At 40.8% G+C, this 12939-nt stretch overlaps 1 protein-coding gene across 4 annotated transcripts; it reads right to left on the bottom strand.

Moving 5' to 3' along the window:
• On the bottom strand, positions 1-12939 carry LOC149009703 (B3 domain-containing protein Os11g0197600-like). Of its 4 annotated transcripts, XR_016174423.1 has the most exons (7): positions 12596-12939; positions 6286-6472; positions 5839-6144; positions 3172-4258; positions 2933-3078; positions 422-984; positions 3-327 (listed from the first exon to the last, which is right to left on the bottom strand). XR_016174423.1 is itself a non-coding variant. In XM_089161380.1 (6 exons), exons 3-6 carry the CDS (start codon positions 5920-5922, stop codon positions 712-714), a joined length of 1590 nt encoding a protein of 529 aa, XP_089017506.1. In that variant the 5' UTR covers positions 5923-6144; positions 6286-6472; positions 12596-12939; the 3' UTR covers positions 1-711. The 4 variants fall into 4 exon arrangements, 3 of the variants coding, with proteins under 3 accessions (XP_089017506.1, XP_089017507.1, XP_089017508.1); XM_089161380.1 differs by having other exon boundaries at positions 1-984; XM_089161382.1 differs by lacking the exons at positions 3-327; positions 422-984 and adding an exon at positions 1522-1681.

The following is a 12939-nucleotide window of genomic DNA, read 5'->3' as shown; positions in this document are numbered from 1 at the left end:
AGGTGAAATAAGTAATATTATCCAACTAAAAGAAAGTCAAGTGTCAATTGGTTACTAAGAGGTACAGTAAGTGATACTTGACCCCAAAAAAAACACACACAGAGACATCCTGCCCAAACAATCTTTCTAATAATAGCGAAAGCACATAAATTACAACAATTGGGTTTCCGTATCAATGATACAAACAAAATCCTCCAGCACAACCACTCCTAGACCTATTAGCAAAGCTTGATTGGTCATAGATTTCCAGATTTTAATCTTGATAAGCATCAAGTTATTGGAAATGCCTAAGCTGAAGCTTTTCATTGTCAAATCTCCAGGAATGTTCTGTAAATAACATTCCACATTTAAATATTGGTACGCCAGAGACCCAAAGGTAAGGGTCCTGATAGAACCAAATAACACCAAATAATGTAATCACCTGTGAATTGCCGTATGTAAATGCACCTACTCCTGAAGAAGCTTTATCACCTGACCAATTGAAAAAATGAGAAGATACAGTGATGTCACTCAAATCAGGGGTTAAAGTTGATGCCAATATGAGAAAATGAAGGGGTACAGGCCAATTTCGTCTGTGCCATGCCAAAGGCTGATTCTTCTGGGATGCTTAAGATTGGAATTCCTGATGGTATATTGAGACAGTACTTGCCCTGATTCACTTAACTGATTTCTTCCATCAAATAAAACAAAGAAGTTCAACAGTCTGTCATTTTAAGCCTTGATTAGTGGAGTAACATCTTCTTTTACCCTGAAAATATGAACTTTCATTTCCTTTGCCTTGATAAGCTCAAAGACACAGACATCATGCAGTTCGAGATTATTGGCCAATGAAAATTTGATCCAACCACCACTAAGTCCACCTCTTAGAAATGGTGTATTGGCATAAACATATTTCACAGGCCATGCCTTGTCATTTGAGTCCCACAAAATCATTTCCTGGTTTTTTGGGGGAAGGAATTCTTTGACAAAAGAACTCGGCAACGACTGCAAGCACAAGAACTAATGGTCAGAATAAAAAATAAATAAAAATAAAAACATCTTTAGTAGAAATCAAACTGGATACAACAAGTGAGGCTGCATGAGACCAAAACACAAGAAACACATGTAAGTGCTAGTAGACTCTTTGAGCAACTGGTGCAGACTGCAAAATAAGATCATCCAGATTTCTTAACAAAATTCTAAGGATGGCTTGGATATGCTGATCAGATATGTTCCCCAGTCAACTCAAGCAAGTTTTGGCCTAGATTGTCCAAGTTAGGGCGAAACAGGGGTCAACAGGGCAATATCCTTGTATCTCCTTAGAACTCGAAGGGCCGGGGGCCGGGGGCCCCAAGGGGGGAGCGGGGGGACCCCCCGACCCCCCCCCCCCCCCCATAGGTAAGCCAAAGGTATCTAACACGAGTTGAAATAAATAAAAGGGGGTTTAAATAAAATACAAATTTGTTTAAATTGGATAACCATTGGATTAAGCACAATCCTATGAGAGAATTACAAGGAATTGTAGGGAAAGGCATATCGGCTGGGTTTGAAACCAGGCCAAGGAAGACAAATAAAATAGTCATAAAATATCAAAGGAAAGAGCAGCAGCATCATGTGGTATGACCCCAAAAGACTTTCAGATGCTGTCCAGGACACCCAGTATGTTGGAAGGCACCACCAACCATAAGATGTCATTCAGCATCTGAAAAAACAAACGCACTAAGTCAGTCAAACTAGCTGTCTCTTGCAACCATCACTTTTTCACCATGAACTAATCTCAGTCAAAGCTGACCAGAATTTGGGTCAGATTGCTAGGAAATTAAGGATTTGACCAATGTTTATAGGGTGGTTGTCTTGGAAGTTTCATTACCTGATTAGGTCCCATGGGCCTTGAAACCATGGCCGAAATTATTAAAAAATAAAAACAAAAATAAACATTAACTCAACCAAGGTATTGGCAAGTTACTAAGACAACACAGTGTTTTGGCTGATCAAAACCAGCCAAGATAACAGGCCACTAGCAGAAGCCAAACTCAACCCAAATGTCAATCAGGTTAAACCTAAGATCTGGCTCTTTAGCTGATGGTCAATTCAGTTTCAGTTTTATTTGGTTGAATTAGTTGGTGGGGCCCATATCTTGATGGTTAACAACAATATGAAATGACACTTATCATCTTCTTAGGAAAAGCATGAGCTAGAACATGTCAAAGAAAAGGGGAGAGAAGAAAGGTTTGGGCTGCCACTCCAGTATGCACTCCTGAACAGCTGCTCCAAACCTCTGTTTTCACTCATATCATCTATAATTAGGCTACAATTAGCGTGGGGATGTCTCTGTGTGTGTGTGGTTCCTTTTTTTTCTTTTTTTTTTTTTTTTTTTTTGGGGGGGGAGGGGGTGGGGTGGGGGTGGGGGTGGGGAAGGGGGAGGGGAGGACGGTGGTTATTACATATATAAAGGTTTTCTAAAGTTACTAAATGGACTAATAATAGGAGTCCTAACTACAATTACACACTCCAATGAAACTCCAACTCTTTAAGTATCAAAACTAACTTAACCACTTAATTTAACCACTAGTCTTTTGTCCTAACTTTACCTACCTTATGAACTTAATATTAGGCCCATTAAAAATGGAACCCAAGAAAGTACAAGACCTAACATTTACCCGCAACTACCCAAAGATCAATTTCATCCCACAGTATAGCAACCAGCACTTTATGGACCTACCAAGCTTGGATATAGGTCTCCTTTCGGTTTAATGCCCCTATGCGACTGCATCAGGATATAGGAGAGAACATTTTATGAATTGGTACTAGTATCCTCCATTTACTGACTTCTTTTTCAAAAGCAACATGATAGTAAGTAGCCTAAAACTTAGAGAATAAAAATCATCAACAGGATTCACCAAGCAAGAACACAAAGGCAGAAATTAAGAACTCCTGAAAAGAGATAACTTACAAGGTAGAACCCAACATAAACATAGCCATGCCTCATTACTACTAAAGCAGAAGGATTCTTTGGCTGAAATGCATGAGCTGCATCAAGTGTTTTCTGTACTTCTTCAATTGTGATTGTTGGTCTTTGTGAAATCAAAGACCGTCTAGCTGCAGGATTAACATTCCAAACTTAAGCAAAATGAATAAATAGTTGTACAACTAAAAATAGCAAAACATACAGCATAACTCGTAAGAAATCACCTCGTTCAGCACTGATAGGCACTATATCCAAAGAATTTAAATGAAGTGATTGGCCAGAAACGCTGGACCCCCTTAGCAAATGTTCTGTACTCCTTGTATAACGCTTCATATTCACCCCAATATTCCAACTTGGCATACCTTCACTGGCTTTATTTGAAGAAGAATGCATTTCCATAGCTTTTTTCTTCTTTGGTGGTCTTCCCCGTTTCTTTCTGTCACCAAGGAATTCAGACATTATATGTCTTTTAGCAGCAAATACATTATGCTTCGTACAATCACTCTCATCACAACTTTCATCAGAATCCTCAATTTCGACAACAGTTTTCTTGGTTTTATTCTCTAAATGAATAACAGATGAGTCCTTTGTCTTGCTTTTTGTGACACAAGGCAACAATGAAGAACGTTTTGCCACTGTTTTGCTCTGTTTATTTTTCCTGTCATCAGCACTTTCATCAGAATCCTCCACTACAACTATAGCCTTATCGGTTTCATTGTCTAAATGGATAGCAGGTGGGATTTGCTCCCTTTCCTTGTAAGGCAATAATGAGAATGGTTTGGTCACCGTCTTGCTCTGCTTATGTTTTGCATCAGCTCTTATAGAGTTGATGTCATGACTGCATTTTCCAGAAACAACAGCCTTCTTCTCAGAATTGTTCTCATAAAGTAATTTAACTTTCACTGCCTTTTCCTGCGTTTTTCTTTCAAGACAAATTTGAGGACGTCTGCTTGTCTTATTGTTTGCCACTCCTTGAGGACATGTTTCCACCATAGCTCTCCCCCTCTTTCCATGACTCTTTATTAAGCCAGCATCTGGACTACATACAACAGAAAACGCAGCCTGCTTCTCACATCCACTTCTATCAAATATTCTAACACTAAACTGTGACTCACCTTCATATCTGAAAACAGTAAAATCACCCACTTGTATTGAGTGGTCCCTCACAAACACTCCCCAACCATCTAGGAAAAACCAGCCATCAGTGTTACAAACCAATCTTACTTGCCAAGTTTTCCCACTTGGACCTCTTAAGGAGGCTATACAAGGGGCTCTTTCCTTTAAATGTTTGAAGAAAGCTATTGGAATTTTCTGCAATGGAAATGAATTAGTTTCAGTGACCACAACCAAGCTAACTGAAAATACCAACAGAAAAGAGCAGGTCGCCATCATGTACACAGTGTCAGGATCACAATGACCAATCCATACAAAATAAGCAGAGCCAAGATGCTCTATGTTGTGCCAACTGCATAAAAAAAGGGAAACAACTAAATATTCTTATTTCTGCTACAATGGCCCAATGGAAGGCTCGAATTTCATCCTTCTTTAAACCAAAAAGCAGCAATTGAAACAAGAAATAGGCAGCTCACAACTTCACAGTCTTAAAGATCTTTGGTCAGATCAATGAAGGACCCCTTTTCTTAATTTGTAACGAAACCAACTCTTCCCTTTTATTTCCCTCATTTTAATTTGATTTAGATAGCCTGAGGTCAGTAAACTATAGACACCTGCACATGGTGTCCCAGAATTAGGCTGTGAAATCTCAACAAAGAAACTGTTTGAACTCTATCTATCAATACTCTGGCCCTTGGATTTCTTAACCAAAAATGAAGGCCCCTCAAATGGAAAGTGGATCGCATGTGACTACCTTTTCAGGATGCTACAGATGAGCCTAAGAAAGGACTGCAACAGCAGAAATATGTTGTTGAAACAAAAATCTTGGACTCTGGTGTCCTTGTGGGTTACTTTATAGAAGCATAGGAGCAGAAGGGGGTCCAAAATTAGAAGCTTCACAATTTAGGAGGTTTCAAATTTTGTCCCTCTTTGCTTGGAGTACATGGCTCAATGAGTTTCTAAAGTGATCTGAACTAACTGTTGACAGTTTGTTTTTGGTGAAAAATAATTGCTGACAGTTACCAATCAATAAAAATACAAGTAAAAGCAACAAACACCAACTAGACCAACAAGACGACCACTTAATTGAACCAACCGGTTCAACCAGACTAACCCAAAAGGAGACACCAAGTGCACTAGGCTCCCCCCACTGCACTGTCTCAGGAGGGTAATAAGGTATGCAGGCTCACCACTCGTTAAAGGAAAAAAGTAAAGAAACAAACTAGCAAATCCCCTGTGCAATGTACTTTAGGCCATAAAAGTGGCCTAACATTGAGAGCCCATGGGATAAAGGCCCACATGAACAGAAACCAACTCCTGACTGATTTCCATTAATATAAGCCTCTTTCAGGCCAAACCATTGTCCTATTACAAAGATTTTCCATTTGAGAGTAGGTCTGGTTTTACTACCATCTAATTTCCATTACGAGGTTGAGGAAGCTTTCTTTCTCTATTTACAATCAAGATCAGATGCATTTTAACTAGGCCACTCATTCTCAACTTCTGTTCTAATTTATCCTCCCACAGTTTCGAATACCAGACTAGTCCTTTAAATGTAGTTACAATTCATTCATAAGTCATGTTGGCTTCCCAAAAGACCTAAACTATTCTATATATTTTACAAAAATGCCACTACCATCCAATTTGAGTTGTCCGTTATTTGTGTACCCATATGCATAGCTATAAATTTAAAGAATTTGGAACTCAGGGTTCCATTTTTACATTCTTATCACCATAAATGAAGACAGAAATAAGACAGGATCAATCCAAGTGATTACCAGACATTCTGAGCTGAAACCAGGAAGGAAAACTTTAAAGAAGTGAGGCCACTTCTCTGAATTGTCCCCACAACTTTTAACCATTATTTGCTTCTTGCACCAATACTCTTTTCACGTGAAACCTCCTCCACATTCAGGCTGTCATTTGTCAAGTAAGCTTCTCACAAATAAAATGTACATATCCCAACTTGGCTCCGTTTGTCAAACTCAGATAAAGTACTTTGAGGAGAGACTTCTCCTTCTCTGACTTCTCGTGTTGGACACTGAGATTAATCTGGCTTCTAACTTTTTGCCTGGACAGTATCTCTGCAAAAATAATTTCTATGGTCATCCAGTGTGCTACCAAGCATACAAGCATTGTACTAATACAATTATATGTTTGAAAAGCTTAAGCATGATGGAGGCAAACCACATGCACTGTATAACCATTAAATGTGTTGCCCATACATTGGTAAGTAATGAATCCTCGATTATAACAGATTGAAACCCCCAGAGGCTTCAATGGGTGTAAATGGAAGAGGTACCATCCGAAGTTACAGTTGGGACCAGAAATCATTGAGTTCAGCATGGGATCAAGTAGATCCCATCATCCCAGTGCCTATCTCGGGAAACCCTCCACAGTGGTAGCACTTACCTGCATTTGGACAGAAGTACATTAAACAGTGGACCTCAACAATTCTTCTAATCTAGATAAGTGCATTGGATTGGAAAAGCCCCACGTAAGAAGATTTTCAGAAGAGAATTACTTGATCTTAGTTCCTAGAGGCCACAGCCAGTTTTATCAAAGGTGTCAAAGCTACATGCAGGTAAGGCAAAACCATATTGTTTTCGTACTGCTATAAATTATCACTTTTGCCAGATTTTCAAATAATTCAGGAACAGTCTCTGAAAGCCCAAAAACTTTATTGTGGTTCAAGAATAAACATGGAACCTTTTTTTTTTTTTTTTTGGTTGCCAACCCCGGTTCCAAGGCTTTGCCCTGACTAATCCGGTGTTCGACCCGGGTTGCACACCTGGCTGTGGTAGGTGAGTCTCCCAGCGGGGATTTTTTGCATCCACAAGGTTTCGATACCGAAACCTTGCTTAAGCGGACCAAGTTGCTTACCACTTGGACCAACCCCCGTTGGTTTTTTTTTTTTTTGCCCCCCCCCTCGTGGGCCTCGCCCCCCCCCGCCCGGAACCAAGGACCCTCCCCCCCACCCCGCCCTGTTTTGGTTTGTGTCCTGGCGTCTTCACCCCCCCCCTCTTCTCCTTTTCTTTTTTTTTTTTTTTTTTTTTTTTATATTATGTTTTTTGTTGGGTGGGGGGGGCGGGTTTTGTTCTTTTTTTTTTTTTTTATCCCCCCCCCCCCTCATAACAACACCACCCCCCTCCCCCCCCCCCCCCCCCCCCCCCCCCCCCCCCCCCCCCCCCTTCCCCCTTCTCCCAAAAAAAAAAAAAAAAAAAAAAGACGAAAAAGGGCCCCCCCCAACGATACCAGGGGGCGAAACGAGAAATGCATTATATCGCCGAGATTTCGGCGAAATCCCGGCGATTTCTCGGCGATATGGCGAGATATCGCCATATCGGCGATAAATACCGAGATTTCGCCGATTTCTCGGCGAAATTCGCGATAAATGCGGGTTCGTGGGAATTTTTCATTATTTATCTTTTGAATTTCGTTTGATTTTCTCTCTCCTCACCCACACCATCCGAGCTTCTCTCTCCTAGTTCTAGGTGTTTTGGCCATATTTTCGTCCGATCTTCGACATAAAATCGCAGTACTCACTTCATTCTTGACGGATATAGCCTTATTCGCGACGATCAAGCGAGATTTCACACAAACTGGGTGTTTTTCATCCGAGAGGTAAACCGCTCTTCACTAAACTATTTTTTTTGAAAATGCATGCCATAATATTGTTGGATGGGTATGAAATTAATATATGTTGAATACAATAGGCTGATCTACAAACTCACGGAGTCGAATTTTTTTTTCACTAAGTAATTTATTTATTTATTTTCAGCGCCAAAAATTGTATTTTTATACATTTTAAATGCTTGCTTTTTGCATGATATATGTGTTGCATTGTGATTGAAAAAATATATGTGGATCCCCATGGGTCAATCTACAAACTCACGGAGTCGGAATAATTTTCGACCCAATAAATAATTTTTTGATTTTTTGAAATTTATTAAAATATGAATATAAAATATAAATAATTATGAAAAAAGAGAAACAATTAGGAATAAATAAGGAAAATGATTTTGAAAATTATAGAAAATTATAGAATACCTATATAATTATTTTTAAGTGCTTCTTGTATGGTTTCATTGTCAGTTTTGATATGGTAGCATTTTCTTTTGTCGGAAAAAATTTATATATTGTTTAAAATATTATATTGGTATTGTTTAATTGTTTGTGAAATCATTTTTGTTGCAACAGACCAACTGTTATCATGTCTAGTAGTGGGAGAGGAGCAGGTTCACAGGGCCAGGGACGGGGACGACACAGGGAGCGGCGTCTGCAGGGAAGGGGAGGGCTGATCCTGCATGGCAATACTGTGTTGCAATCGATGGAAATAAAAGTAAAACAAGATGCAACTTCTGTGGTAAGGAGTTGAATTCTGGTGGCATAAGTAGGTTTAAGGCTCACTTACTGGGGAGAGAGGGAAGGGAACGAAAGGGAGGAGATGGAGAAAGACAAGGGAAGAAGAAAAAGAGAGGAGAAGGGAAAGAAGCAGGAGAGGGGGGGGCAACATAGAGGAGAGATGGAGGGAGGAGAGAGAGGGAGGAGAGGGAGAGAGGGAGGGAGAGTAGGGGAGAAGGAGGAGGAGAGGGGAGCAGAAGGAGGGAAGGGAGGGGAAGAGGGGAGAGGACAGGGAGGGGGGAAGGGAGGGAAGAGGAGGGAGGTGAGAGGGGAAGAGGACAAAGAGGTGGACCACAGAGAGAGAAGAAAAAGGGGAAGAGAAGAAGGAGGAAAGGGAGGAAGAAAGGAAGAAGGAAGGGAAGGGAGACAAAGGGGACAAAGAAGGCCACAAGTAAAGGTTGAACATTGAAGGGGAAGGTCCTACCCCAAGGAGGGGAACAGAGGAGAAGGAGGAGGAAGAGACACAGAATTTGAGAAATGGGAGAAAGGAGAAAGTGGAGGGGAGGGAAAGAAAACCACAAACAGGGAGGATCGAAAGAGCAAAACGGGAGATGGACAAAAGAAAGAACGGACGAGAGGATGATGAAGTTGGGAAGGAGAAGGGGGAGAGAAAGGGAACAAGAAAGGGGAGGTACGATGAAACAGCTGGATAAACCAAGACACCGGAGAGAGACAGTTAAAGGACAGAAGATCAAATATCCAGAGAAAGGGAGAGGGAAGAGAAAAAACAAAAAGGCGAAAGAGAGGGAGAGGGAGAGGAGGTAGAGAGAGAAAGCCAACGAAGAAGGAAGGGCGAGACAGTATGAGGAGTGGTCAGGGTTGGATCAAAGTAAGTATTTTATTATTTTTTATCTATAGTCTCACTATTTGATTTAACAAGTTGTTAACTCTTATACATTTATACTATGAAAATGAATACAGAGTAGTATTTAATTATTTATACTAACTTAATGTGTTTGTGATAATCAAGATTAGTAGTGGGGAGAGGAGAAACGTCGAGACTGGAGGAAGTGAAAATGGTGGAGACCAGATCCTATAAAAAGGTCTACGATGGTGATCCCCCGGGGGACAGGAAAAGAGCGGAGAGAATGAAAAAAGAACAAAGAGAAGAGGGGAACGAACAGTGAAGTAGATGGAGAGAGCATCCGATGCATAGGGGGGTAAGTAGTTAGTTGTGTTACTACTATTATTATAATTTGTAACTTGTAGTAAATATAATTTGACGGAGTTTGTGAATTATGCAGCATATCAACAAAAAAAGAACCGAAAAGGGATGGGGAACGGGGATGGAGGTTATTGGGAAATAGAGCCAAACGAAGGTCCAATCAAATTGCCATATGGAGGTAAGAACTTAAAAACTTAGAACTTAGTACTTGCTTTTTATTTGTGAAAGAATTTAGCTAACCATCAATACAAATTATTGAGATAAAAACAGAGATGCACGGGACCTGGTTAGTGTATTCAAAACCGACAAAATTATGATCAGGTTAGATGCATGATTACATTACATTACATTACATAAAGTGATACAAGTAGGATTTTTGTTAAGAATAAAGTAAACTGCATATGGATAAGCAGCGAGTGGTGGATCTAAGGGGGGAGGAGAACCGAAGAGGGAAGAGGACCCCGAGGCGGGGTGAGAGGAAGGAGTAGGGATGATATGAGAGGAGGAAAGGTGGAAGTCAAGGAATGACCTTGTGTTTGTCAACAAATGAGGCTAAAATAGAGAACACGCAAATACAACAAGGGCAAGACAAGGACATCAGGATGATATCTTCGAGCCATGAGAGACCAACATCCACCACGGATTGGTGTTGGATAGGGGCGAGAGGTTAGACCAGCCTGGAGGTAGGCCGACCAACAGCCAAGCGGGGAGTAATATAAATGAGTACAGGCCCAAGAGGGGAGGACAAGGGGGACAGCGGATGAGGATGGATGGGGCGGCAGAAGATGATGATCGGATGAACGAGATACTGGAGGGATGAGATGAGAGGTGGTGGTGGTGGTGGTGGTGGTAGTGGTGGTGGAGGAGTAAGAACGATATCATGTTCCATATCGAGGCAAGGATCCCCCGAGAAAGGAGAGACTCAAAACACAGCCACCCAGAGACGACATGGTGGTGAGCATGAGGGCACGAGTACAAGGCCAGGGAGGGGGAGTTCGGGGGGAGAGCAGCAGATATGCATGGCCACCATGGGTATGGGTCGATGGCTATGGTTATAGTGATGATACCGATCATATGGCTCATACGGCCATTTTGATCCGATGGACAAGTGTCGGGAGTGATGGGGTCCAGACCGGAGGAGTCCGAGGCTCCACACCGCTATGGCTATGGTGTCCCCCGCTATGGACACGATGATATGTCGTCTAGGAGTTCGCACTATGGATATAATGATGGATCTTCCATGAGCTTGGCACGCAGAAGGCAAGACATATGGTGGTTGGGGTAATGATGTTTGGGGTTATCGATCGGGTGTCCGCTTATGCCTCCATTTGGCTCACAGAGAACTGCTATGTTGGAGGCAACAACAGATATCCTTTCGATGCTACGATGTCAATTGAAGACCTCCGTTCACGTTACCCCCCGAGGGGAGTAGTTTTACCGTCATGGATGATGAAAACTACAGAGGCCTGGTTCTTGTATGTCAACAACCATCAGCATGACATGTCTTGGAATGACTTCAAGAAAATAATGGAGCGGAAGTTTAATGTTGTAGCCATGGGCCTGACCCAACTATCAACGGAGACAGAGAGTGGAAGACATGGACCACCAAGGCATAGTACTTGGTATTGAGTAGTTGTATTTGTATTATTATATACTTGTATTTTTCTTACTAATATAATAGTTTTGTGCTTATTTATGTTAGTTTAATTGTTTAAAATAAGGTTGTAAAATTACAGTTTTACCGGTATATACAGACGATTATATGCCGATCCATAACACCAATTTAAGTGAGTTTTTAAGCAAAACCAACCATTCCATTGTGTTTATTGGCATCAAATTAGGCTACCCACCAAATTTCAACTATTTGGACCAAAAAAATAATGGGGAAAGTAAATAATTTTCGTTCCCTGATTATAAGTACTAGCCATGGGATTGGTTTTTTTATGCTTTTCACTCTAAAAAATGAGAGAAGAATCAAATAAAATAGATTCCGACCAAAACTTAGAATGGAGCAACCACAGTTGACCACTATTGACCAGCACACTACTGTAACAGTCTAACCCCAATTCCATAACCAAATACCTGATGCGGACAACCTATGAATCTCTTGGAGATGGAACTAAAAACATTAACCTCCATAAAAAGCAAACTAAATTTTGAAATGACTCATCAACTATAAAACTTCAGACTTCAGAGTATGATAACCACATCAAACGTAACAATCAGCACCTTATAGAGTAGGCAAGCTCAAGCAACTGTTTAACGAGACAAAGCCTCATACATGATAACAATGCTTCATACGCTCATAGCCCTCCAATCCTGCTGAGGAAAAAACCCCAATAACCCTGAATTACCTTCCCTTCTCCAAGACTTCAATTTTGAAAAATAATAATAATAATAAAGTAAGGTTGGTCGTTCATTCGTTTCCAAGACCAATAAAGTGAGGGTTATCCATAAGGATGAAAAGAAACTAGGGTTAAGATTAAATCCAGATTTCCAAGCAATTTCATTGCAAACCTATTAAAGGAGAAAATTTATCCCCCCCCCCCCCCCCTTCCCCTCCCTCCCCTCCCCACACACACACACACCAAACAAAAAAAAAACAAAAAAACACTAGAATAATGCTCAAAATCCCTACTTCTTGTGAACAATAACTAAGATATTATTGAATAATACATAAATAAGACCAGCTACACAAAAATAAAAAGGGAAAGGTACAATTAACCCAATCGTCTTGAACAATCGAAAATAAGACCATGATGAACAGAAATGCTTGGACAGGAGCTTGAACTTGCAACAAGTGAATACATTTAAGGAGAATAAAACACGAAAAATAACAACAAGAGATACAGAGAGTGGAGGAGGAGGAGTTATTACTGAAAGGGCAGAGGACTGCAACATGAAACACTAAGCAAAACAACCATAAAGAAAGTAAAGAAATAGCGGGGAAGAGCTTAAATCCGTACCATTTCACAGGGCCATCCTCCATCTTCAGTTCTTCACCCAACGAATGTAACTCTGGACCAACCGAAGAGTTTTGCCAACTCCATTTCTTGTCCGAACTGAGAAATCAACTTGTTCCAGAAGCCTGAGATCGACGCCTTCTTGATTTTTTGACCTTCTTGATCGACAGTGTTGAGAACGCAAGATCAAGACGAGTTCAAAGCCAAGTCAATTGACTCTTTACCCCTGCAAACCCCTTCACTGCTACGTTAGGAAGCATAAATTAAATCCGTCTTGTACGAAAAAAATTTGTAACATCTCTCTGCAATAAATGGGTGAATCAAAACCTAATGGATATTTTTTTGGG

This window comes from Hakea prostrata, chromosome 7 (assembly GCF_041222555.1).
Source record: "Hakea prostrata isolate BN-2017 chromosome 7, UWA_Hpros_2, whole genome shotgun sequence".
Lineage (NCBI taxonomy): Eukaryota > Viridiplantae > Streptophyta > Magnoliopsida > Proteales > Proteaceae > Hakea > Hakea prostrata.
Note: the sequence above shows the minus strand (reverse complement) of the source record. Positions and strands in the feature narration are given on the sequence as shown.